We start from the raw sequence: 24,983 nt of genomic DNA on the forward strand, positions 1-24,983 counted from the left end.
CGCAGCCTCTGCGGGAAAGCCGCGGAAACGCCGCCTCGACGACCCTTCCACGGCCGCCTTGGACGCCGAGGGCCGCTCCGCGTAGCAGTAAGGCGGCACAAACTGGCCTAAGGAAAGCAACGAGAGCAGCGAGCCTCTTCCTCCAGAGCTGCACCGGCCTTCCCCAAGGCTCCCAGGGCTGCCCTGGAAGCAGGAAAGGTGTCACAAGGATGGTTGTTCTGTTTCAAATCTCTTCAACTGGTAGCCTTTGGGCTACCAGTTCAAAATGTGATTGTTCTTCCGGTTTAGTTTTCACTCACTACAGCCGTCCCTCACGACAAACCCTTGCCATTTGCCAGTCTTTTCCCATTGAGAAAAAGGGAAGATGTACATAGCATAATGCCTTAACTACATGTGAACTAAATGCAGGGCTCACAAAAATGCCTGTAACTGTCAACGTTGAGCTGTCCTTCCTTCCTTAAGTAGAAGTCAGTTGCACTGCAGCTGCCAAGCTGGCAAGACGCTGGTGGGCAGATTTCTGTGCCACACACAACAGACAGGCACCTTCCACTTCTTACTGTTTATTCCTTAGATGTTTCATGCTGCACTTAACGTGAAAATGTTCTACCAGAACATGCAGTTTCCTTGTCACATTACTCTGTCCTTTCTTACACAGGAGGATAATAAATTCTTCACAAGAGGTTTTGTTTAGATTGTTCATATGGGCGTTTTGGTTGTCTCCTCCTATTCTTTCTGTTTGCTCCAAATCAGAGCTTACACACACATTAATACAGGGCCTGACTGCTGAATTGTGTGCACCCTTTAACTCCCAGCTACTTCAACAGGCATGCCTGGAGCAACCTAGCACAAACATATCTAAAAGGTGACATCCCTTAATGGCTCACCCTTCAAACTCATTCATGTGCACTTAAAAGTTAAGCCAAGTCACTGCCACCATCTATTACATTGTGCAATAGTGAAAAACTTCTGAGTGACTGTTTTAAGTAGAAGTGGACTGGGTAATAAAAGATAATCTCCTTTGCCCTGCAAGTGGGGAGGCAAAGGCGGCTGCTTGCCACAATACTGCAAATGGTGACAACTTTTCACCCGTAAGGTACTACCATCCACCACCCTGACATGGCAGAGAAGCGTTTCCTTTCCAACAAAACCCTTGTGAAGTGTTGCCTTGTGCATTTGTACCAATTCAGAACTCTGCAGAAGGCAGCAAGTCTTATTATTTTAAAGAATAAGGTATTTTATTATGGAAGTTCATCACAATGTGTGCAGGAAATGACTGACAATCTTTACACCCAAAAGATTTGTTTCAATGAAAACAAATGGATGACTATTTACATTAACTTTCTACCACAAACAATGAAATACCTGAAACGGCTGAGGAAGTAAATATTCTTTTCATGTCTTGAGAGATTATTGAACAATAACTTGACATTGTACTGACACATACCAACAGGGGTTCAAGATGTTTAGATAGCCCTGACCAAGCTGTACACTGCAGGAGGTCAAAAAATGTTTGCTACACACTTATGTGAACTATGTTTCTCTGTTGGTTTAACTCATGAAATTGATCTCTTACAGGGAACTTTAGGAAAAAGGCTTCAGGATGAAAAAAACACAAACAACCCTCCTAGAATACAATGCTTTGACATCAGAAGCCGTGGTTTTATCCAGAACTGTCTCAACTGTTTGCTAGCATTTAGCATATCCCAGGACTCTTCCTAAATTACTCTTTGCTTTCCCTCACATCTAAACAGAAATAATAACTGACAAAACCAAGAGTATCACATACTGATCCAAAATATTTTAAAGCCAGGTCTATGGATTACTGCATGTATACAAGAGGTATCTGCCAACAAGTGTATTTATAAAGTAAGAAAAACACCATAACATTATTACCTAATTTACAAATATCCCAACATTATAGAAACAGTACTATTTGCTTTATGAAGGAAATGCTAGTTAGAAAGGCTGGAAAACAAACAGCAGTACATAACTGAGCCCTTGTTAAAGGTGTTCACCAAAAATCAGAGACATTCTCGTTTGCACTTGTCCCCTGTACTACCTGTTTTTTTTCCCTCTCTCTCTGCTTCTGCTTCTACTGTGTCTGCTCTTTTGTCTGTGTTCCACTTCACTGCACTTGTCCCCATAGCTCTCTCTACATTTTCTCTTCTCTCTGCGCACATCTGCGCTGGGGCTTCTGGTTTCCTTTTTCCTGTGCTGCTCTTCACTAGGGCTTTGACTTGGACATTTTCTTATTTGCCTTTGCCTGGAGCTGCTGTGACTTGTGCAAGGGCTTCTCCTGCTTCCTTCATCCATGCTTTGGCTTCTACTGTCTCGCTCCTTTCTTTCAGTCTCTCTCTTGATGGTGCTATGGTATCTGCTCTTGGACTTTCTTTCCCCCTCACAGGAGCTCCATTTGTTGTTCTCCGCAGAACTGTCTTGCTTTAAAAGTCTGTGCTGCTCCCTACCTTTGTCCTTGTTACCGTGACTACTGGAGAGATCTTCATAAAGTTTTTCCTTCCTCGTCTTTGCCTTTCCTTCTGAATCGCTGCTGCTGCTAGCCTCTGAAAACTTGTCTTTTTTTCTTTTCTTAGAATACACCTCCTTTTGTGCTGCTTTATCTCTGCTGTCAGTCTCGCTATCGCTGCTGCTTACTGAAGTCTCGCTGGAGGATGAGGAAGAGGATCTCATCTTATGTTTCTTGTGTTTACTTTTGCTTTTTTTCTTCTGCTGCTTTTTCTTCTTTCTGTCTTTCTTTTTCTTTTTCTTCTCCAGACGATCCAACTTCCTTTTATTTCCAAAATATAAAAGCAGCACAATCAGAGTTATGAAGATACTCTAACTTACAAACTCATTGTCTTTTAAAGTTCACTACTGCTGATGACTTACACAGTAAATACACAATTTTGCATAAAATCATGCTGAATTATTCTTCTCTTTCTTCAAAGAATTCTTTTCAAACTCCTAACTTCACAATAACCATAGTAAGAATCCTCCTGTAATCCACAGCGGCTCCCCCAAAACAGTATGAATATTATTTTTAGATTTTTTTTTTAATTTTAAAAAACATACATAAGATATGTCAATTTGTCACTAGAAGTAAATACATTCAGTAGTGCTTTATTTTCCTTGTTATCCTGCTCTGGAGACTTTGGAAAATCATTGGTGCTTTTGTTTGTGCATTTTTGTAAGAGATTTTGAAAATGAAAAAATGCAATTAGAACACTTTCTATTAATGATGGAAATGAAGACTCTAAAGCCTACATCTCCAAGCAAATAATACAAATATTTTCAATAACCTCCTCTGTCACTAGAGATTGAAATTTTCTAGCCACAAGTACAATATTCCATCATGTACAATGTGTTCATTGATATCAGACAGTTTTCACCTAGTGTTTAATTTGCTTTCTGTGTTTATTCTTCTCAAAAAATCAGTGACTGCATAGTGAAACTATTTTCAGTGCATTTAAGAAAAATCCCTTCAGACCAGTAAAACCCAAATATTTACTGAACTTCAGATTTCAAAATATAAAGTAGTAAAACTTCATTGTGTTGAGACAGCAGAAGCTCAAACAAAATATCTTTTAAAGTTACTCAAACTGCACACGCATTCCTTACTTAAAAGCAACATAAAATATGCCAACATTTTTCAGAGAATTATTTATTATATATGCAAATACCATACATACCTACCTACTCATGTACCTGCTTTGTCATTCACCTTTCTAGACTCCTCCCACTGCCTACACACAGAACATCTTTTAACCTAAAAGGCCATTTTAATGAGTGATACCTGGATGGGATCTATCAGCCTGTAATAAATATTTTGCATTTAAAATATTTTCAGGTTATTTTAAGATAACATTGCAAATTAACAGAGGTCAAAAAAATGTAAGTCACCTGACATATGAAATCAGCAGGATAGAAACAAAGTCTGAAAACCTCATGAAATTTTCATTAGAAGTACAAACCCAGTGGTTTGTGGGAGCTCCCTCTGCTGGAGCAGCAAACTGCAAACCCTGCTCCGAGAGCCACGTGGCCCTGGGCAGCAACGCCAGGTTGGGTTTAACGTTACAGGAAAAGGTAACAAACTTTGCCAAGTTGTAAACCAGTAAACCAGAACATAGAACTGTTAATCCTGGAAGAAGATACTGTAAACAACGGAGCACAAATGTGTATTTTAAAATAGCAACTGACAGCACCTTCAGTGAGCCCACTGTTATTTAGTATCCCAGGTAAATTGGAAATAAACCCCAGTGCAAATGGATCACAACTAGATTAGAACAGCCAGATTAAAACAACAACCAGATTAAAAAACCATGCTGCATAATGTCATTTATGGTCAAGTATACGTTAAACTAATTTTTAAACTTATTTTTCTCTGCACCGATGGTGCTAAATTCTTCAATGGCATTGAAGAGTTAGTTACAGAGACAATCATGTGGGGTCAGAATTACTTGTGATAGAGATGCCCTCCACAAGCTACCACACTTACCTTAGAAGTTTCTGTTTTTGTTTAGTTGACAGTGATTTTAAAAATTCAACTTCTGGATCATCATCTCCTTCACTTGCAACAAATTCCTAGGAAAATGTGTTAAGACATTACATTCTTATATATAAAAAGAATCTCTTCATTCAGATTTCTTTACTGCAAGTGCTGCCTCTGTGTACCTTATTTTTGCACAGGCATAAATATATTTGCATTACTAAGTCATCTGAAGACTTTGGAAAAAGCAAACTCGCTACAAAGCAAGATCTCCTCCCACGTTCTGTCTCACAGCTGAGTAGGTGGGGGTTATACAACAGGAGTTATTAATAACATATGAAAAAATCACTGCTAGGGACAGAAACCTTTCTGAAATAGTTAACAAAAATGAGCCAATTTTGGAGTCCACATGATTCCCCAGGATAACTCACTCCATTGTTATCATGCTTGGATGAATAGGTAAGATGATGCTAGTCCTGCTCAAACCCAGAGTAATTTAAGCAAATTACTTTTCTGTCTCGGTTTAGTCATTAGGAAAATGGGTATTAGCAGATCTACCTCACTGTTGTGTTATTAGTCTTTAAACACTCATGAAGTGCTCTAGCAATGCAAAATACTGCCATCATATAACTTACATACAGCAACGCAATCAGCAAAGTGAAGACCCTAAATTCTTCAGATTATGTGCATCTGGTACACTACAGTTCTCCACTGTGATTGTTTTAATTTTAGCCACACTCAGGAGGGGAAAGAAGAAATAAGATTAAAAAGCTCTTCCAAAAAAAGCCACACCACACCTAACATAAACCAAACATCCCGGTATCACTGTGAATTATTTAACACGATCTATATGCTGCATTTTTTCTGGGGTGCATAGCTTTTCTAAATGCAAAGGCATATCCATCTGTGGAGACACAAATACTTGTTGACTTACTCAAGATTTCAGTGTTTCACTTTCAACCCTCTTTCCTAGTGGTTTGACTATCCTGCCATATGAACGGTGGCTCACTCAAGGACCACATATGAATTTTGCACTATATATTTTTATTAAAGCACCTCAATTAGAAATGTACTCTGTGCAGTCTAAGTAAAGACAAGTAAATGTTTTCACTCCCAAAAATAATAAATGTAACAATGGTCAATCAAGTTTAAAACAATCTTCAGATACAGTGTTCCTGGCAGTAATTATTTGTGCATAATTCCTCAGTTTTCATCCAAAGGCTAGCACTGGATCAGAAGTAGGAAGTAAAACCCCTAGCCAGCCCCTCTATGAAAAACGCAATTTCTAGTCACTCAGAGGAAGGATTTAATTCATTATATGTGGTTTTACAAAGAGTAATTTACGAGTCACCATTCTGACTAAAACAAAGCCAGAAAACAGTAAATTTTGGGACATTTTTCTACCAGTACAGCTATTCGGCTTTCCTATGGATATGCATATTTGAAAACATTAAGTAGCAATTCACAGGCAATCACATTTAGATTTATAGACATTTTCAGCTTACCGGTAAAAAGATCATTACCTGTGATGGATCATTTGCGGTCAAGTTTCTCCCCAGCACATTTTGTTTCAGTGCAAACCCACTGTTTCTCATCTCCGCTATTAGCTCCGAGGGGTGCATTGATGGCCCTGTTCACAAAAATCACAGTTTGAATGTATCATTTATATCTCTCTACCTTTTTTGGACTCCACAGTAGGAATTCAGTTGAAGCTTTGTTAAGTAAAATCACAGCTAAATCAACTCAATAATCTTCTGCTGAGCAAATAATCAGATATGATTTTCTAAAACAGCAGTCCGGAGATTCAGCATAGAAAATAATTGCATTTTTCTTTAAGTACACAGGGATTCTCTTATGTACCTTGGTCATGTTGAAAACAATATATTGAGGTAAGTCTAGTAATATATTCTTGTTATAGTAAAAAAGTACAGGAAAACAAAAGAATGCACATTAAGTAAGACTTTTAGGTGCCTCCTCTCCCCTAAAAAAATGGGAAAACACACTTCTAATATGTCACTAATAAGGCATTTTTCATGACACAAATTTTTGAACATAGGAAGTAACTGTTATTAGAAACTCAGTACACACAGGAAAAATACCAAATACATGAAAAAAATTATCTGTCCTTACTTATTCCAGGGACTCCTGAATATGCTGGGTCTCTAGGACATTACCTCCTAAGACATTTGTTTTATCATCTTAAAAATTACGCTGTATATTACATTAGAGTAAGTGTTTGGGATTAGGAACATGCCATCTTTCTTTGCAAACATCTAAAAAGGAGCAAAATACAAGATGTATTTTGGATCATTGAAGGCATAATTTATAAACCCTTTAACTCACTCTTTCGCTTTAATTGAACACCTGTGATCATCAAAACCTCAGGTACTTGTCTGATTAGGTACTTTTTCTTTAACCTAATCATAACTTGCTTGTTAGGTCACTTCTGGTACACTTCCTTAACAGTTCATTCACTAGCTACCGTCAATGAATTAGCACTACTGTATAAGGTAAATATAAATTAGAAGGAATGTAAAATAGAGCTTGGAGCACATGATTACTATTACTTCAGAAAACTAACTTGGAATGATAAGATTTACTAATCTTATGAAACATACCAACCCTGCTTTGTGGTTTCATGAATTTCTTAGTTGTGAGGATGGACAAAACTCGTATGTTTTTAACACAGAAAACTACAAAAAGGCTGATTATTTACTATTTATTTATAGGAAATTATTTGGAAAGTAAAATAGCACTTTCTCAAAGAAAAAGTTAACTTCAACATTTGCTTGTTTTTCCTGTATCATGTACTGTTTACAGAAACAAACAGGCCTGCACATAAAGCAGGAAGGAACAAAACTTTGAAAATGGTTTAAGGAGCCCCTGCATTACTGATTTTCTATTCACATGTTCCATATTTTGCCAGGCAAAAGAATTTGCTAATGTGATACCTTTTAGTCTTTCCTTGAGTCTACATTTTTGTTAAGTAGGAGGTTATTTGCCCCCCTCCCATATTTTACCAAAAACCTTTTTTTTCATTTTACATGTCAGTGTAATTGTAAGCTCACTGAATTGAATTGTAAGCCCATAACTAATGTATATGGGCTCCAGTGTCTACATTTTTGCTTATTTCAAACTTAAAAGCTTGCTCTGCCTGCCCAAATCTAGTCTGGCTGGAACAGAAACTGACATTAGACAACATAACTTGGTACCAGCTGATGTCTTGATTGAAAAAGGCCACATAAACCAGCCCCAAGATTCAGTCAATACTAAACCAAACCCAAGTCCTGTATAAGGAAGCCGAATGAAGACAAAGTGTAGAGTTGTAGAAGATTTCATCATGCCAAAGAAACCAAAACAAACCAAAATGTTCAGCCAGATTGAAACCTGGAGTCTGCCCTGTTACCCAAAAGCAGTAAGAACCACTGCCTAGCAAAGCAACCTAACTCATTTGCCAGCTATTCCCTCTTCAGTGTCTTGGCATTGTACACGCTTTGATGTGTATTGGATACCCAATTATTCCCATTAGCATGGTTAGATAAACAGAGGAATACAACTTGTCCAAATCTGCAGAGGAGACTGGCAAAAGGACTAAGACAGAAGCCCTAACTGTGGTTCCACACAAGGACTATGGGCAGAATCAAGACCAGAGAAGCATGAAGGCTTATTGGTCTTCAGAAGCACAGCTCAAAATTATTTTCTGGAAATGAACCTTTCAGGCATTCTTTGTGCTTAACACTGGAAAGAGGTAAGCAAACTTATTTCGTCTTTTACATGAGGAGTTTATAATGGATGCACAATGCTGTTGGTTTTTGTGAGTTTGTGCCTGACGGACATCAGCTGTGCTGTGATGGACAGGGACCTGCTGGAGCAGCTGCTCAAGCTGGGACCCACCACACAACCACATGCAAACCTCTGAGTTAGCTTCCATACACTTTTTAAAGGTGAAATCAGTATTAGATTTCAAAAACAAAAACACAGGTAAGCTTACAAGCAACGCAAGCCAGGCTGAAAATAAATTTATAGGACTTCTGTTTCCTTGTTTATTAACATCAAGATGTTCCTACATCTGGCTTAACATCAAGCTCCACCTACAGTATTTAATTTGTAGCGTGATGACCATGATAAGGTCAGTTAACAAATCACTGTTACACACATTTTGTGGATGTGCAGAAGCTGCACCAAATGCATCTACAGGACCTTGAGAGTGGCTTATGAAAAATTATTCCTGTTTGTCTCCCTTTAATTGCAGTGGGAGAAAGAGGAATTTAGGATCAGCCTAGCTTACCAGGAGATGCAACAATCTCCACAAAGCATTAAGTACATTATTTTTACTGTAATTAATGTCTTATAAGACTAGAAAAGACAACTCTGAAAATAAACCAACCCCTTAAATGAAAGCAGAGTCAAAACACAGTCCTGTTTTACAACCCTTCTTCATGCAGACCCCAGCCAGGCAGGACACAAGCACACTGGCCACTACACTGATTACGGGAGACTCTCCTGCAGCACGTGATCTTTGCAGCTAAAAAAGCAGGAGACACAGGCGAACTTGTTCTTGCTTGTTTTCTGAACAGCTGATGCCACTGAACTCCTGCTGCCCAATGACAAGACCTCATCGCTACCTCAGCTCTGGCAGCAGTGTCAGGCTGCTGTGGTGAAGGAGGCCCAGACCCAGCCCAACAACGAACCCGCCTTTTCATTGAAGTGCAACCTCTTCATGCCTTTTCACAAGTTCCTCCCGTTCTCCACCAACCAATCTTGGCGTGTCACAGCAGCTCACACTAGCCAATCATTGAATGACTTAACTGTTCACTATGCAGCAACTTCCTGAAAGCCTCCCTGGGGAGTCCCCAACCCCCCGAGGTTTCTCCTGTGCACTTCAGGTCCCACAGGCCATAGCAGGGAGGAAACAGTACCTGACCTGAGAAATCTAAAGTGACTGTTTTCTATCTGGTTAATAAGTCCAGGCTGAGAAGTTCAATTAAGACATTATATTTAACAATGGCTGCACAGCTTAACAGCACACAACTATTACTGTCTTTCTGGAACACGAGAATAATTAAAAAAAAAAATTATTCTTGTAATTAAACTCCTTTGCTTGAAATCAAAGTAGTAAAATGCTCAGCAACTTATTTTTCCCATCTACACCTCAATAAACTGCTTTTTATTTATACTTTAATGATTTTGATAAGCAGATCTGATCTTCTTTGAAATACCAGTGACAGTCTGAGGTCTTCCAGGATTTCTGGGCACCGCTATTTGACGTGAAAGCACTGAGGCTTGTAACACTTTTTTTTGGGCTGCTTCTTCACAGAGTCTTGGAAGATGTCTTGCTGCCAAAATGTGTGGAAAAAGCATAAAGAAGCAAAACCTCAGCTTCTCAGGATTGCCCTCGAATTCTTTATTTAAGAGCTACAGCTTAAGTCTTGGTGCCACCAGTACACTGGCTAGTAGAGGGCCTCTTCCTTTCCACAAAAATGATCAGAGGGCTGGAGCACCTCTCCTGTAAGGACAGGCTGAGGGAGTTGGGGTTGTTCAGCCTGGAGAAGAGGAGGCTCCAGGGGGACCTTATAGCGACCTTCCAGTACCTGAGAGGGGCCTACAAGAAAGCAGGGGAGGGACTGTTCACAAGGGTTTGTAGTGACAGGACGAGGGGTAATGGCTTTAAGCTAGAAAAGGGGAGATCCGGGTGAGACGTTAGGAAAATGTTCTTCAGTATGAAGGTGACAGACCACTGGAATAGGTTGCCCAGACAGGTGGTGGAGGCCCCATCCCTGGAGACATTCCAGATCAGGCTGGATGAGGCTCTGAGTAGCTTGATCTAGTTGGAGATGTCCCTGCTTATGGCAGGCGGGGGGTTGGATTAGATGACCTCTGGAGGTCCCTTCCAGCCCATATGCTCTGTGATTCTGTGATTTGATGTGAACCGACTGTGGGTCCTCCTTGCTGGGAATGTGACTATGCCCAGCACGATCAAACTTGGTCTGCCTGGTAAGCCAAAGAGGTAAATCTTTTCAGCCTTTCTTTGGCTTATGACTACACTTCGGTCATCGCCCTCCATGATCATCAGACAAAACAGTACTAAATATACCTGATAACCAGATACCTTCATCTTGTTAAGTTCCAGTTAAGTCATAAACTGTAAAACAGCCAGTTTCTTGGGACAATCTTGGGAACAGATGTTAGCTAAATATTCCTGAACAGCACCCATCAACTTGCAAAAAATCACTCCTTTATCAGGCACAGAAAAATACTTTGTGCACCATGAAAACCAATGTCCTCATATATGCATTGCTCATGGACTTATGAGACTGTCTGAGAAGCTACACGTGTGATCTCACGCAGGTGAAAACACCCAGATGTGGCACTGTGCCATGAGTTGGCAGAATGTTAGATACAGGAATCCTGTAAAAATAGCCGATGGCCACAACTTCTGACAGCTAGTCTCTCGGCACTCTCCCATCAGCAAACTAAAAATAAGTTCAAAGTTACAATGTTTCATCCTGTGTTCCTTCTCCCTGAAACCAGTCAAACACAATACCTTGCTATTTTTGAATATGACTGTCAAGCTTATTTTCTGGAATTTACATTTTGATAGGGAGGAAAAAAAAAAAAAAAAAGAAAAAACCTTTAAAACTTTTCCAGATGACACTTGTTTAAAACATTTGTCTGCTTTAAAATGAATTAATAATCCCAGAAAAGCTTTTTATCATCTAGTGGAATTAATTGCATGCAGATATCATACTTTTATGCTTTAAGACAACTGACAACTTGTTAAGTTTCCTACAGCTACACATACTTAAAATTATATTAAAGGGCTTGCACAAAAGAGGCTCCATAGTTAACAATTCACTGAAGGATTTTAAAAATATTTTTTCATGGCCTTTATAATTCTGAAGAAATGGTGTTGTCAAGCAAACAGGCTAGAGTTTCTTCCTGCATCTGACTTCCTACAGAAGTTCTTGCTGCATTAATTATCTCTGTTATCTTCTGTTTAAGACACTATTTAAGGAATAAATCCAGATAGCTCAGTTGACTCAGAGTTAGGGCACAGAATCTGGAAACTCAAACCACTCAATGGTGCGAAAAGAAGGATTTTAGACTTCACAAACCACAACCTGAGTGCAGCCTTAGCTTGACAGCTGCTGGTGCACCTTTTTAATATTTGTACAATTAAATGAACAGAAGAGCTGTAAATAGAATTTTTTTCTGATGCCTACGTGAGCACCTGTAATACTGGATTGCAGAAGGATATTGTACTAGAATGTCTACAACACACTGTAAATTTGAGTTTTTTGTAACAAAGAGCACTCCGATTTCTTATCACACTTAACTGAGATCATTTTAACAGAATCAGTTCTGCTTCTATTAAGCAACTGGGGGGAGGGGGGAAATACAATTCTGGATTTCGATTACTTAATGCCTAGCTTACAGCAATCTCTCCCACCCTGCATTACTACCCCCCACTCCCTTCCAGAAACAAGAGAAACATATAGCTGCAGCTAATTTTTGACTTGTCTGCACTTCTCTTGAAGCTACAAATCCAGCGTGTAAGTAACACTTTATTGTTACCAGAATGTTTTCCCTAAGAGGCAGGGGCACGAGGACTCCTCTTAGGAGAACAATGCTCACTGTAACCCACCCTCTAGCAGCCCTCCATTAAAACATCTAAAGTTCATTTTTTGAATTATACAATACTAGAGAACAGTATGCTAAAACCTCTTTTCATAACAACTGTAATTAAATACCACTTTTTCTGCAACAGTTTCAGTGGCAGTAAGGACAGACCATAACATTATGATTGCCAGCATCACCAAAAATAATGGTATTATTTTCAGCTACTCGTGATGCATAGACTTGACAGTATCTGCTCAATTTATTGATAAAAGCCTTCACTACTGTCACCAGTGCAGATGAGCAAACTGAATTATTCTCAGCAATAAATGAAGTTTTAAATGGATTTTTATGGTGGAATATATATGGAAAGCAAAGAGATAAGCAGCAGTAATAGTGTAACCACTACTCCCAACTGTGGCAGAGGAAGTCACTATGACCAGCTGCACTTAGGTAGCGGCTGCAGTTACTTATTGTTATGAAATGAAATAGACTGCTCAATGTAAAAGTTACTGAAAAAGGCAGTAGATTCTCTGTGGTGTCATTTTAATTACTGTATTTTTACCTTTATTTCAACTGATGCTCATTTTGTGTATTGTCAATACAGAATAATTAGAGCAGGGGTTTTTTTGAGCTTTCCTTTCCTGAAAATGTGCTCTCGCGTGGGCCATCTTTTAGTTTGCAGATGTGAAAATTTAATCTAAAAATATCACCATCATTGTACCATCAGACTTCCTCTGACTTGGTACTAGAGAGATAATTTACATGAACATAAATGTAACAAAGCACACTTGTGTATCTGCTACCAATTTGCCAGTGCACATCACACTCTGTCTACTCCACTCTACCATGTTTAAAAACTAATTTATGAATCAAGGAGATACTTTCAAGGCTTATCCTTTATTACTACATACTTTTTGTTAACAAAGGCGGCCTAAAGCATGTTGCCTTCATTTTGGCTTATGTGCATCTCAGACAACATAACGCCCTAACTTTTCCAAACTGAAATTTGATCTTCTATGTAACAGGGATACCAACACCACTCTCTGCTGTGGAAAAATAAAGAAATAAATGCTCTCGGGAATATGCAGACACTTCTTTCCCATTAACTAGGTTTTAGAAAACCATTCTGCTGGTGGGTTTTTGTTTAGCACATAATCACATGAGGGGTGAATATACTCTGAATTCAGAATGCTGCCTTCTTTGGGTGGTAGCAAAAGCATAGCACAATACAAGGCTTTTTAGATTTTGCTTTAAAAGGGAATTAACTTTAAAATTAGTATAGACAATTTTGTCAGTATATCTATATACTATTTTCTGTGCTCTCCACAGTTTCATATGTGTTGGTTTATTTACTTATTTATTTTCCGAAAGTTGCACAAAAATGGAAAAAAGTTACAGGCTAAGCCTAACCACACTGTGTCATCTGTGAACTTTCATTGCAGTTGTGACAGAGATAAGAGTAGGCACTTGTTTTCCTCAAGGACAAAGAGTTATTATCAAAATTATGTGACCATGATCATGGTCATGAAGAATGTAGCAAATTCATGCTGCCTTTATTAATGCAGAATTGATTACTTTTTACTGATTATTTTTCCATATATTTCAGAGATGACTGCATTCAGACCATATTTACACTTCAAAGCAACTGCTGCAGTTGACACTGAGAGAAATCAGTGGATAAAAACACTATGGCTTTTAATTAGCTCTTCTTCAGAGGGCCTGCAGTTTAAGTGAATTTAACACTTTAGCACAGAATTTCAGCATAATTTATCATGCTTTTGTCACAGGCTATTTCAGAGAATCCCAAGTTTCCTTTTTACTTTGAGTAGTAAAAACTATTTAACATTATCAAACTGATACAGGAATCTAAATTTATTGCTTAAACACCAAGAACAAGACTGCTAATAGAAATCTGTATGTTATGCATTCACCGAATAGAGGCTTCTGAAACATAAATAGAGGATTATTCTAAAATGTGAGTTCTTAAACTATGTGAAGATTTAGTTAAGGTTCCTACTGTTCACAATCAAAGGTCTCAGCTGCAGATTATAAAGGAAGGTTTCATACACTGTATGTTTCTACAGATGACCATTTATACAAATATTCACAGCTAACATTCAGATACCTTTTCTTTGCTCTTATAGATTCAAGAGAACACTTAAATGAATTTGTGCATTCTTGATACAATGCAGATTCTTATCTGATGAGAAATAAAAAAGTACTGTGTGTGTCACTGAAAAAAATTCAGTGGGATATAGCCACAATGTAACGTAGACACAGAGCTCCTGTTTTACTGTCTCTGTATGATCATTTCAGTGATTACTATGGAAAGGAATTTCACCCAAAAGCTAAGGAGGAGTTGAAGATACTGAGTGACTTATAGAAAACACAACCACAGTTAGTTTAGGGGCACTCAGGTGATGAAGACAGGGCACAAACTAGGAGTTGATAATGAATCTTTAGAAGGCTGCATTTGCATAGACATACCTAGAGTTTCTTTATCTTTGTAGGCCATAATGGTCTACCTACATATACATGTTTCTCCATTACTTTTTTACCATTATTTGCCCAAATTTTCCACAACATGATCATCACTTTACAGCACTCTTTCTTCTCAGTAATTTGACTGGACAGAACATGCCAGTCAGCTGTAAAACACTGAAAGCAGTCCACAGCAGAGAAGGATGCCCAGCACTCTCCAGGCTTAGGCTTCATAGGCCAATAGCACAAGAACCTTTTATAATCTTACCACCCCACTTCTAACTACACCATTCATAAAATTAGCTCCCCATTTGAGACGCTAACCTTACTTCATAAGGTAGTAATACCTGTCTTCATAAAGCAGTAATAGATTCCTAGCAGGTTATTTCTTCTAAAAAAATCCATACGATGAAAGTTGTGACCATTTTAGCTTTCATGGCTTTTTAGCGCTCATTAAACAAAGTAAATTGCTTGCAGGAAAACAAAGCAACAACAAGAAAATAGGTATTTAGTCTATCCTAACTTTACTTTTACCAAGAAAGTTGCAGGCAATTTTGATTACTTTAAAACTTTTTGCACAGAAACCCCAACTACTTCGCGTTCTAATAAAGTCAAAGGCTTCCCAGGCTTCACAAAAACAACCAACCCAAAAAAAAAAAAAAAAAAAAAAAAAACAAAAAAACCAAAGCCACAAAACCACAAAGCAACAACAACAAAAAACAGAGCAAAAAGCAATACTAAAAGCACAAAAAACAACAGATGCTGCTGGTTAATGATAACAAAGGACCATGAACACAGGTAAACTTTTAGAAGGAGCGACTTGGGTTTTTTTGCTGGTACATAGTACATATTTTACACATGCATGTATACACTATGGCACAAACTCAGAACCATAACTGCTATTTTCATCTTGTCTGAACTTTGAAAGTTAGGATTTTATCAGTTAAAGAACACTGTATATCAGTTTAGCCCAAAGGAGCACTTTGATTGCCCAATTTAGCTTTGTAAAGGAGAAGTAAATCTTATAAGTTGGTCTCTGTAAGCCTCACAGCTGGAACATTCTAACACTACTTTGCAGTTTCCAGTGATCAAAGTAAGTTACTTTCTATCTAAAACTAAGAGTTTCATAATGGAAATAATGCAACACCAGGGGGTGCGGTTATCATGAAATAATTACACTCCTGGGAGATTACAGACAAGGCTGTACCCCAGGGGTGTGATTATCCTATGATAACCACATCCACTGAAATTGCCTTATTGCAGAAATAATCTCTATTCACTGGTGAGATACTATTCAATAGACGCTTTTTTAATGGTAAGATTATTATTTTTTTTTTTATGAATTGCTAGATAGATTAGTAAAATGGTCACAAAAGCAAAATAACCAAGCCACTGTGCCCAAGTTAAGGGACTGATTGTAATTATTTCTGTTTGCAGGAGCGCTGTAGTGTATGTCAGATCTTGAAAGACAGTTTTTTTCCTCACAGAATACAGCTCTGTGCCACAGACTTGCAGCAGTTACACCAGACTAAACTGAAGTCCATGACTGCTCTTTGCATACAAGATACTCAACACTAAATCCAAAATAGCAATTACCAATCAGTTTCTGTGCAAAGAGGAAGATTACTGTGCAGTCTTCACATAAGATTCAAAGACAAGTATCCTTCCACTGAAATAAGAGGACCACAGCTTATAGAATTTAAGAAGAAAAAGCTTGTATTTGCGGTTATTTATGATGTGAAAGAAAGCATACATGGGCAATCAGTAACTCTTCTTTTTCCTCTCAGAGAACCAGAGCAGGAACTTTAAATAACGCTACTAATCAGACGTAAAATTTCATTTTCATTCATTTGAACTCAAACAGTTCCTCTGAGGCTGAAAAAATAGTCTGAGTCCAAATAAGACATTTTGTTTAGCTCTTTTTCTGAAACAGTAACGAATTAGAACAAAACCTGAACTTGTATCAAGCGCTTTTGAGTTTAGCTTCTGCATTACTTAAACTTTTTTTTTTTTTTTTAATTCAAATCAGGAGTCTACATCATACTCAAACTTACTAATTTGAGCATTTAGGAAAACACCCAACCAAAACATTATATCCCCTGGCTTTTATTAAATTGAAGTCACCGTTCAACTAAGACCTTTGAAGGCCCAATTTTTGGAGGAAGAAAGGGAAGGATGGGGAAAAGCTGCTCTTGCTGTCTGTCACCGGATTGTGACACTGTCTTTAACTAAATAATTTGGTAAACCTAATAAAACACTTTTACCCTCATATTCTGTCAAAAAAAATTTGCTTTTGACCAAGGAGAAACACAAGAACATACCTCCAATTAGGTAAGTGCCAATCCTTTATACACGCATAAGGATTTCTCAGGAATACAGTGGCTAACACTGTACTGGTTTTGGCTGGGATACAGTGAATTTTCTTCACCATAGCTCATATGAGGCTATGTTTTGGGTTTGTGCTGTTTGGGTTGACAACAGAGGGATGATTTTGCTATTGCTAAGCAGAACTTACACAGAGTTAAGGCCTTCTCTGTTTCTCAGGCTGCCCCACCAGTGAGTAGTGGCTGATGATGCACAAGTTGGGAGGGGACACAGCTGGGACAGCTAACCCCAACTGACCAGACGCTGTGCTCAGCACATAAAGCTGGGGGCAGAAGGAAAGGGGGATTGTTCAGAGTGATGACACTTGCCTTCCCAAGCAACCATTACACACGGCCCCCAGCTTTCCTGGAGATGGCTGAACCCCTGGCCTGCCAATGGGAAACTGTGAATGAATTCCTGATTTCGCTTTGCTTGCACATGCAGCTTTTGCTTTACTTATTAAACCATCATTACCTCAACCCTTCAGTTTTCTCTTTCACCCTTCCAGCTGTCTCCCTCCTCCTGCTGTGGGGGAGCGATCGAGCCCTGTGTGGGGCTAAGCTGCCTAGCAGGGCCAAAGCACCCTGTTTCCTTTCCAGGTTAATTAGCTCTGTTCACTGAGGTTCCTGAGAGCAGTTGCTTCAAACTTGTTACATGATGGGATTCTGCCATGAGTTTGATAAGTGTATAATAAAATTCTCCTGTGGTTCTTCAACTTGTATGTGTATGTATGAGATGTTTCAGTTCTTAAGAGCAGTGCAGCTGAGGTTTCTACCATTACTGTTCTGTGGATAGAAACACATTTGGATAAGTGCATGAAGCCAGCAGTGAACAAAAAGTAATCTGTTTTCTCTTGTTTTAAATGTGCTTCTCTAAAACAAAAGAATAGGGTTCAGAAGAACACGCCTCCTACAGGGAGGCCAGACCACTTCTTAAAAGCTGCTTTTGCAGAAATGACTGACGCTAATTGTCCTTAAAATATCAGATTCAGAACCACATGGCCAAGGGCTCCTCAGCACCGATTGCTCAGAGCTTTGTTACCAGCCAGGATGCTCCTCCAACACTGCGTGGTCTAGCAGGGGAGATGTGTTTTCAAAGTTTGAAGAATGCTAATGTTTAGGATACACTACCTAAATTCATGTAGTGTAAATACCACACACTGCCCTCCAAAAATAATCTTGAGCTCAGTTTGCCAGAAAAGGATGCGAGATCGTCTTCTGTCAGGGTGAAAAGACTAAACCAGATGAAATAAAGTGCTACCAAGTAAATAACGTCAAAGCAACAGAGTTATCCTCAAAGACTTTATCAAACAAATTGTAAAGATTTGCTCCTTGGGGGAAAAAAAAAAACCCAAGTGGTTTACAGCCTAAATTGGGTCCTTCTAATACAATTTGTTTCATCAACTGACTGAAGTTCTGACCATGACAGCACTAGGTCTAGGAACAAAGCACCAAGTATAAGTAACAAAGGGAAACAAAGAGCAGTAAAGAGAAACGGTCAAGACAAGATTATATTGTTGGGGGGTGTTGATCAGAACACGATAGGAATTGTCTTTTTAATGTTGCAGTGTCTTGTTAGGAAATGTAAAAAGTCTTTTACCCTCAGTATAGGTTAATTTCACAGAGCTAACTGCAGATCTGTAGCACTGTAACAACTAGGTGTAACTCTCAGCAACGCAAAGATAATTACTCCCATCCCAGACAAGACAGGACTGGTGTCAGGGTTTAGTTAAAAAAATAATAATAATAAAAAAAAATGTTCAACATACCACATGGATGAGTTATGAGTCTTAAGAGAATCACTGAATTCAACAACTTGTGTTCTCTCTTAACTGTAGTACTTCATTTACATAGAAGGAATTTCCAGACGCCAAAGGAGTATAATTTAGCTTGTTATTAAGTCAGATGAAGTTTTAGAAAAGTTGATGAAAGGATTGTATTCCTGAGGTTAGAAAAAGCAGACAACCTTTTACCTGATGATCCAATTAATGACATTACCACTTCCTATAAGCCTTGTATCTGCTATCAAGAACTTAAAATTGTTTTAGACTTTACCTACACTGTTTTTACATAGGTTCCTTGAAAGAAAGATAAAGTAGCAGTATCATTACAGCTGACTAGTCAAATCCAAGAACAACATCTTACAAATTACATATACAAATGCTGATCTGTCACTCACCCCTACTCCCTGAAATCCTTCCTTACCCTATAAAAAAGCCTATGCTCAACACAGCACACTGTCTTCTGAGTTCTAGAGTGAAAAATGGAAGGGCATTAGCAGAGTCTGAAAACATCTAAGTAGTTTTACAGGATTTTCCTTCATGCAAAATTCGTCATATGTTCTAAATCCCTCTCTTTGGGCATAAAAAGACCATTTGGACAGCTACCCAGAGAACAACTCGCTGACTAGGAAACACCCCCAGCAGGCAAACATTGCCTACACCTAGATAGTTATTCAGCTAGGTTTGAAACAAGCAGTTAGTCTGCAAAGCGTCCATATTACACTGTTATGAATAACAAGGAGTCCATTTTCAAATTTGTGCAAGCATGTACAAATACCTTCTGCTTTCCTAGCCAAATGCTCTTAAAATTTACACGTGTTTTAAATTCGGTGAGGAGTGAGCTCTGTGGCACAAAAGCATATCTGACATGTAAAAGCTGCACGGTGTAATTCTACCACCACCAAACACTCCAAGCACAGTTTCTGTAAGAATAAGGCAGTAAAATTATTTAATGTTGTAACCTACTGAATAGAGAGGGTGAGAATGTCAACTACAGGATGGATCATACAATGGTATAATCATGAGACAGCACCTAAAAGCAGAGGAGTGTAAGAGGCACCATTTCCTTAAGTCTTCCAGGCTTCATCTCAAAGAAATGACATATCTACGTGACCTAATTCTGAAAAGCAAGATTCTTCATAGGTTAAATATGTAATAAAATTAAGAACTACTCCATAAAATAGATAACCCGAGGAAAGACAGAAGAAAACCAGAAGGTAAAGTGTGCAAAGCTAACAGTATCCCTGCAAAGTTGAACACACAATACAGCACACGATCTTGAGGTTTAGTACAGCAAGGCTGAGACTCATCCATGTTACCAGGTGTTTCTTCAACATGTCACAATTTTAAGAATTTTAAATGTGTTACAAACTTGGGTTAATGTATAGAAAACAACATATTGTGGGCAAAAAATTATTCATTTGGAATGTGTATATCCACTTCTTTGAACCTCATCTCACACTAAATGCTGTGTGACTTCAAGTAACAGGAAAGCTAGCAGAGGAAAAAATTGTAGTTCAGGAAACAACAAGAAGCCAGCTGAAAAGAAACCAGGCAAATGTAGGTTTCCATTGCTTGTCCAGTTACAGAAGCACATTTACACTTAGTAAAAACCAAAATCTCGCCTTTTTTCCCAAGTGGTAACAAAAATATACTGATATATTCCAGCTTTTCCAAGCAGTTTGTCTGAATTTGAACTGAGACAGTCTTTGCAATCCATTGTTTTAATTAAATTATTTATTAATCCATTAATTAAATTAATTAAATTAAACTGATTAAATTAAAACCATTAATTTAAAAAAAAAAAGTCATTCCGATATCAAAAGCCTCACTGCAGCTTCTCAGTTTTTCCCACAGAGAGAATCACAGTAACAGACATTATGGAATCTCTTTTAAATATGTTACTAATTAGAAAATCAGGTTCCTGTCATTTGAAATAATTCACTTGAAATTCTGGATCCTGCATTTGGAGATGTTCTGCCAATGACCAGGCCCAACAAAAATGATACCACCACCAGCAGGAAGATGAACCAATACACAGACTGTATTGTAAGCAAAAAGGACATTCCATGAATGATCGCTGGGGGTACAAACAGATCAATCAGCTGGTACATGATTGATGCCCCCCCCAACGATCCCACAAATGACACGACTCAGCCCACAACAGGTGGTACAAACCGAGACCCGAGGTTGCCCACAGTTGGCATGGGAAACAGCCAAACCAGCAAGCTGAACACATAAGAGAAAGGTGCCCACATGGCAACTCTCACCCCATCGGCCCACCTTCGCAAAGATCTTGAGCAGACTGGGGCCCAGCTCCAGGGAGAGTCAGGAGGTCTGCCCTGAACCAGGAAGCTCTGTGGAGTGCACTCCACAGACAGACACTCCTGCCTCCCTGCAAGTGGTCCCAGCTTTTATCCCCAAGCAGACACCTGACCTTTGTCAACTCAATGCGGGACCCCTGGGGCTCATTTCCCTTCTGGCTCTCCCTGCAGGGCCGGCCGCACCCTGGGGGGAAGCTATAAGGCAAACTCACCACCTCTTTATGAAGGGCTGTGGGAATCACCCATATGTCAACCTTAATTCGGGGCTCAGGGTTCAGACCCCAGCATTTCAGGAGTAAAGAAGAGTTCTCCCCATTTCATCAACTCTTTGATATATACGATAAACTCACACCATCTAATATGAAACATGAGGAGTTGCTCCACAACTGCCCAGCAGCACCTTCAAGAGACGTTCGCCGCCTACCTGAACCATCGCTGGAGACGGAGCTCGCGTTAATGCCCGAAAGGCCAAATAAGGGACACTCTCGGTCCGTGTTCACGTGACCCCATTTGTGGCATTTAATACACCTCACATTCCGCACCTCAAAGGAAAAAAAAAAGGATATAATTTAGTTAACAGTCCAGCTTAACATTTACAGAACTGTCCATTATCACACATAAGTCTTTAAACTCACTGAGAAAGAGATGATAAAATTAAGAGAATCCATGTGAATGTTCTGTAGTTAGGTAATACTTGAACTATACCCAAGACATCCACAGAGTGAAATTTATGTAACTTGCCTGGATACCAAAGGGCTGATCTCTGATATTCACATCGTCCTTTGCGTATCTGTTACACAAACACAGAAGAAAACAAATACTCAATTCATAATGTTTTTTTTTTTTTTTAAAACCATCATATAGAGAGCTACCTTTTATTAAGTGTGTATCCATTTTGGAGACACACTTCCAGTGCACATTCATTTCATTGTGTTTTCAAAGATGGATGTAAAATTCAAACCCAAACTAAGTTGATCAAGGAAATAGTTCCAGGTTTGCAGGTTTTAACTGCCAGGATATGAAAGGATTACACAAGTGACCTGCTCAAAAGAAAAAGGGGGCCAAAAGAAATGGATATGAAAAATAAGAAAGATGAAAAAAAAAAAAAAAGTTATTCAGATAAAATCCAAAATCTTACTTTTCTCGAGGGGCGACTTTTTGCCATTCAAATTTGTATTCAGTCTCTCCTTCTTGCTATAAAATAGAAAACATGGTAAATTTTAAATTTTTTAAAACACATTTAGGTAAGTAGGAAGGAAAAGAAATGATGGAATGAAATACCTCTTTAGTTTCCTCTTGGAATTTTCAGAAATCATGGAAAGAAAAGAAATAATACATTAACTACACATGTAAAATACAGCTGCTGTCTAGGCTGGGGACAAAATATTTTATGGTTTTTACTAATACAATAAGGCAAATACTCAGAAAGCAACTTTATTTAAAGAGAGCACACGTAATCAGCTTCTAGTGTACGGTTACAAATCCTCTAAAAACAGAATCATCTTTTAAAACTCTAATGATTTGATTTCCAAAATGTTTAAAAGCTTTTTGTATCTAGATAAATAGCAAGAACACTTAATTTTAAAACCTTAAAAAAAGATTTTTTTTTTTTTAGCAAAAAGCACTAAAGTAAAACAGTACTTGCTCTAAGCTTAAGGGATTACTTCAAGAGCTTTTAAAATTAAGTAATTGCACACTGTGCTCTACAAGAATGAGTCCACCCAAGCATTTCCAAGGTTTTTTTGTGCAAATGGGAAAGATGCATTTTAAAGGGGACATGTTTACTTAGTTCTGCACTTACACTCAGATTCTGCTAAAATTAAGTGACTAATATGAGTATCTATGAGGTACTTAGTAACTTCTGTTTACAAATCTACTACATACAGTCACAGGCAGACCCATCAGAGTCAGGTCAGCCAGCACTTTTGATTACAGAATCACAGTCTTTATTATTTATAAAACGCCCACTAATTAGCTTTGGTATTTCCTATGCTTGACATGCACCAAACCAAACTACCAGCAGAACTTCTAAGCAAAAGTGACCGTGCTATTTTTAAAAAGGAGAATAGGCTAAAATATAGATTTGTGTTGTCCAAGTCATTGCCTTGGTAAAGTCTAGTCCTCCTCACCCAATGGCTTTAGAATTGGCTAAAGAAACACCTTTGGTCAAGGACAGAATTTCTGCTGTTGCCAGGAAAGATTTTTTACCTGTTTTTTTCCCCTTCACATTGAACTGTTGCTTAACAAAACCTCAACCATTCTCAGTTTGAAAGAAATTAAAGTACTGTGAGATCAAAATTATTACACACTATGTATGTCTGCACATTCCTACAGGAAGAACTAAAAATCATACCTTCTTGCATTAACTCACTATGAACACTTTATTTTTAAGTAAGAAACACTGTGCCTATTTCTTCAGAATGTTTTTGGCTTTACAGTGCCATCAGCTGGTGATTAGGAAACCACAATACCTTTCTTTGCTCCTGGTGGGGCCTCATACATGAAATTAAGACCATTCTTCACACGCTCATCACCCATAAGCAACCTAAATAAAAAGGACAGAGTTTAGGGTGTTAAGCACAAAACAGTCACATTGGTATTATTTATTGAAAATAATACCAACATGCAGCAGGAAATTACCATAACTGGCAATTTTTCATTTGTAAACTAGAGTAACAAAAGTTGAGTATCAAAAAACCTAAGAGACCAGTCAATTCTTCTGCGTGCTCCGTGGCATACCAAGAATCAGACATTCCAACTACAACTGAAACATAACTTTGTGTCCACAGAATTACAAAAGACAGATTTCTGTGTGACACAAATACATTGTTACACAAGGTTACCCGCTGTTCTGTGCAATGTGACATATTTTGAAATTAATTACAAGACACCGACCGTTAACTTTTTTAAATAGTTCTTGTAATCTCTGCTTAATCAGACACCAATTTATGTGTCACTGTCCTCTCCTACTACGAGGGTCAGGGGCACACTGTATTTGAAGTAATTGACAGTATGTCCTTCACTGTCATGAGAACCAGAGGCAGTAGGAAAAAGGGATTTTTTTGCCAGTTCTCACCTATTATCATAGGATTCCTGTTCTTTCAGATATTGTTGCATTAATTCTTCTTGTTTCTTCTTATCATATGAGATTTTCTGTTCCGCCATCCATACCTAGTTAAAACAAGTAAGTTTCCACTTTAAACAAACACAAAAACTACCACAAAACGCACTCACATCTAAAAGCATAAGTAATGTTTTTAGGTGTGATAATAGCTAATAATAACTATTATTAGCTTAATGTACTAATAATAGTGAACAGGGGAAAAATTTCCATTCTAATAATATAAGATACATCATCTCCATCCTGCATTTCAACTCACGAACTTCACATAAGCAGCAACTCTGATAAGCTACAACTCCAATGATATTTAAGAACTGAAACGACATGAGCAAGTTTAGTAATCAAAAGGGAAAAAGCAGGCTCAGGAAACACTAAAGTTGTGTCCCCACCTTCCCTGTAGGAACACTTTCTCACCTACATCTCACCAGACCCCAAGCCCCCGGTTCTCCAGGAGCTACTGGAACGGTGCGATTGTGGGGAAGCGAGACCTGGAATCGGGACAAGGCAGGGGTGAAATACTGGGAAAACACGGGCACATACCGACAGGTGGGGGGTTCCTGGACAGCCTAGGGAACCCATTTATCCAGGGAAGCAGGTGTTGAAAAGCAGGAGCCCAGAAAAAGCAATAGTTGCACACAACTATGAACAAGCAAGCCCGAAGCTCCAAGCATTTCTTTTTTCCCAGCTCTTCCTCGCCCTTGCCCCAAGCCCGGTGCCACCAGCGAGTGCCGGCACACTCTGCTCAGGCCGCTGCTCTGCGGGGAGCCCGTCACCGCCCGGGGGACACCCCCGGACCCCCAGCAAGCGGCT

At 38.7% G+C, this 24,983-nt stretch overlaps 1 protein-coding gene across 1 annotated transcript; it reads right to left on the reverse strand.

The window, feature by feature from the left end:
• Positions 1–1,950: 1,950 nt before the first annotated feature.
• On the reverse strand, positions 1,951–24,739 carry CIR1 (corepressor interacting with RBPJ, 1; the record flags this gene model as incomplete). Its single annotated transcript, XM_008942269.1, has 11 exons — positions 1,951–2,785; positions 4,493–4,578; positions 6,007–6,113; positions 21,477–21,594; positions 21,794–21,842; positions 22,191–22,246; positions 22,334–22,347; positions 22,750–22,755; positions 23,524–23,597; positions 24,129–24,223; positions 24,599–24,739. Coding segments are annotated over 11 exons (1,476 nt in total), but the record flags the coding sequence as incomplete, so codon positions are not given.
• Positions 24,740–24,983: the final 244 nt, after the last annotated feature.

Source organism: Merops nubicus, unplaced genomic scaffold (assembly GCF_000691845.1).
Source record: "Merops nubicus isolate BGI_N331 unplaced genomic scaffold, ASM69184v1 scaffold17506, whole genome shotgun sequence".
Classification (NCBI taxonomy): Eukaryota; Metazoa; Chordata; class Aves; order Coraciiformes; family Meropidae; genus Merops; species Merops nubicus.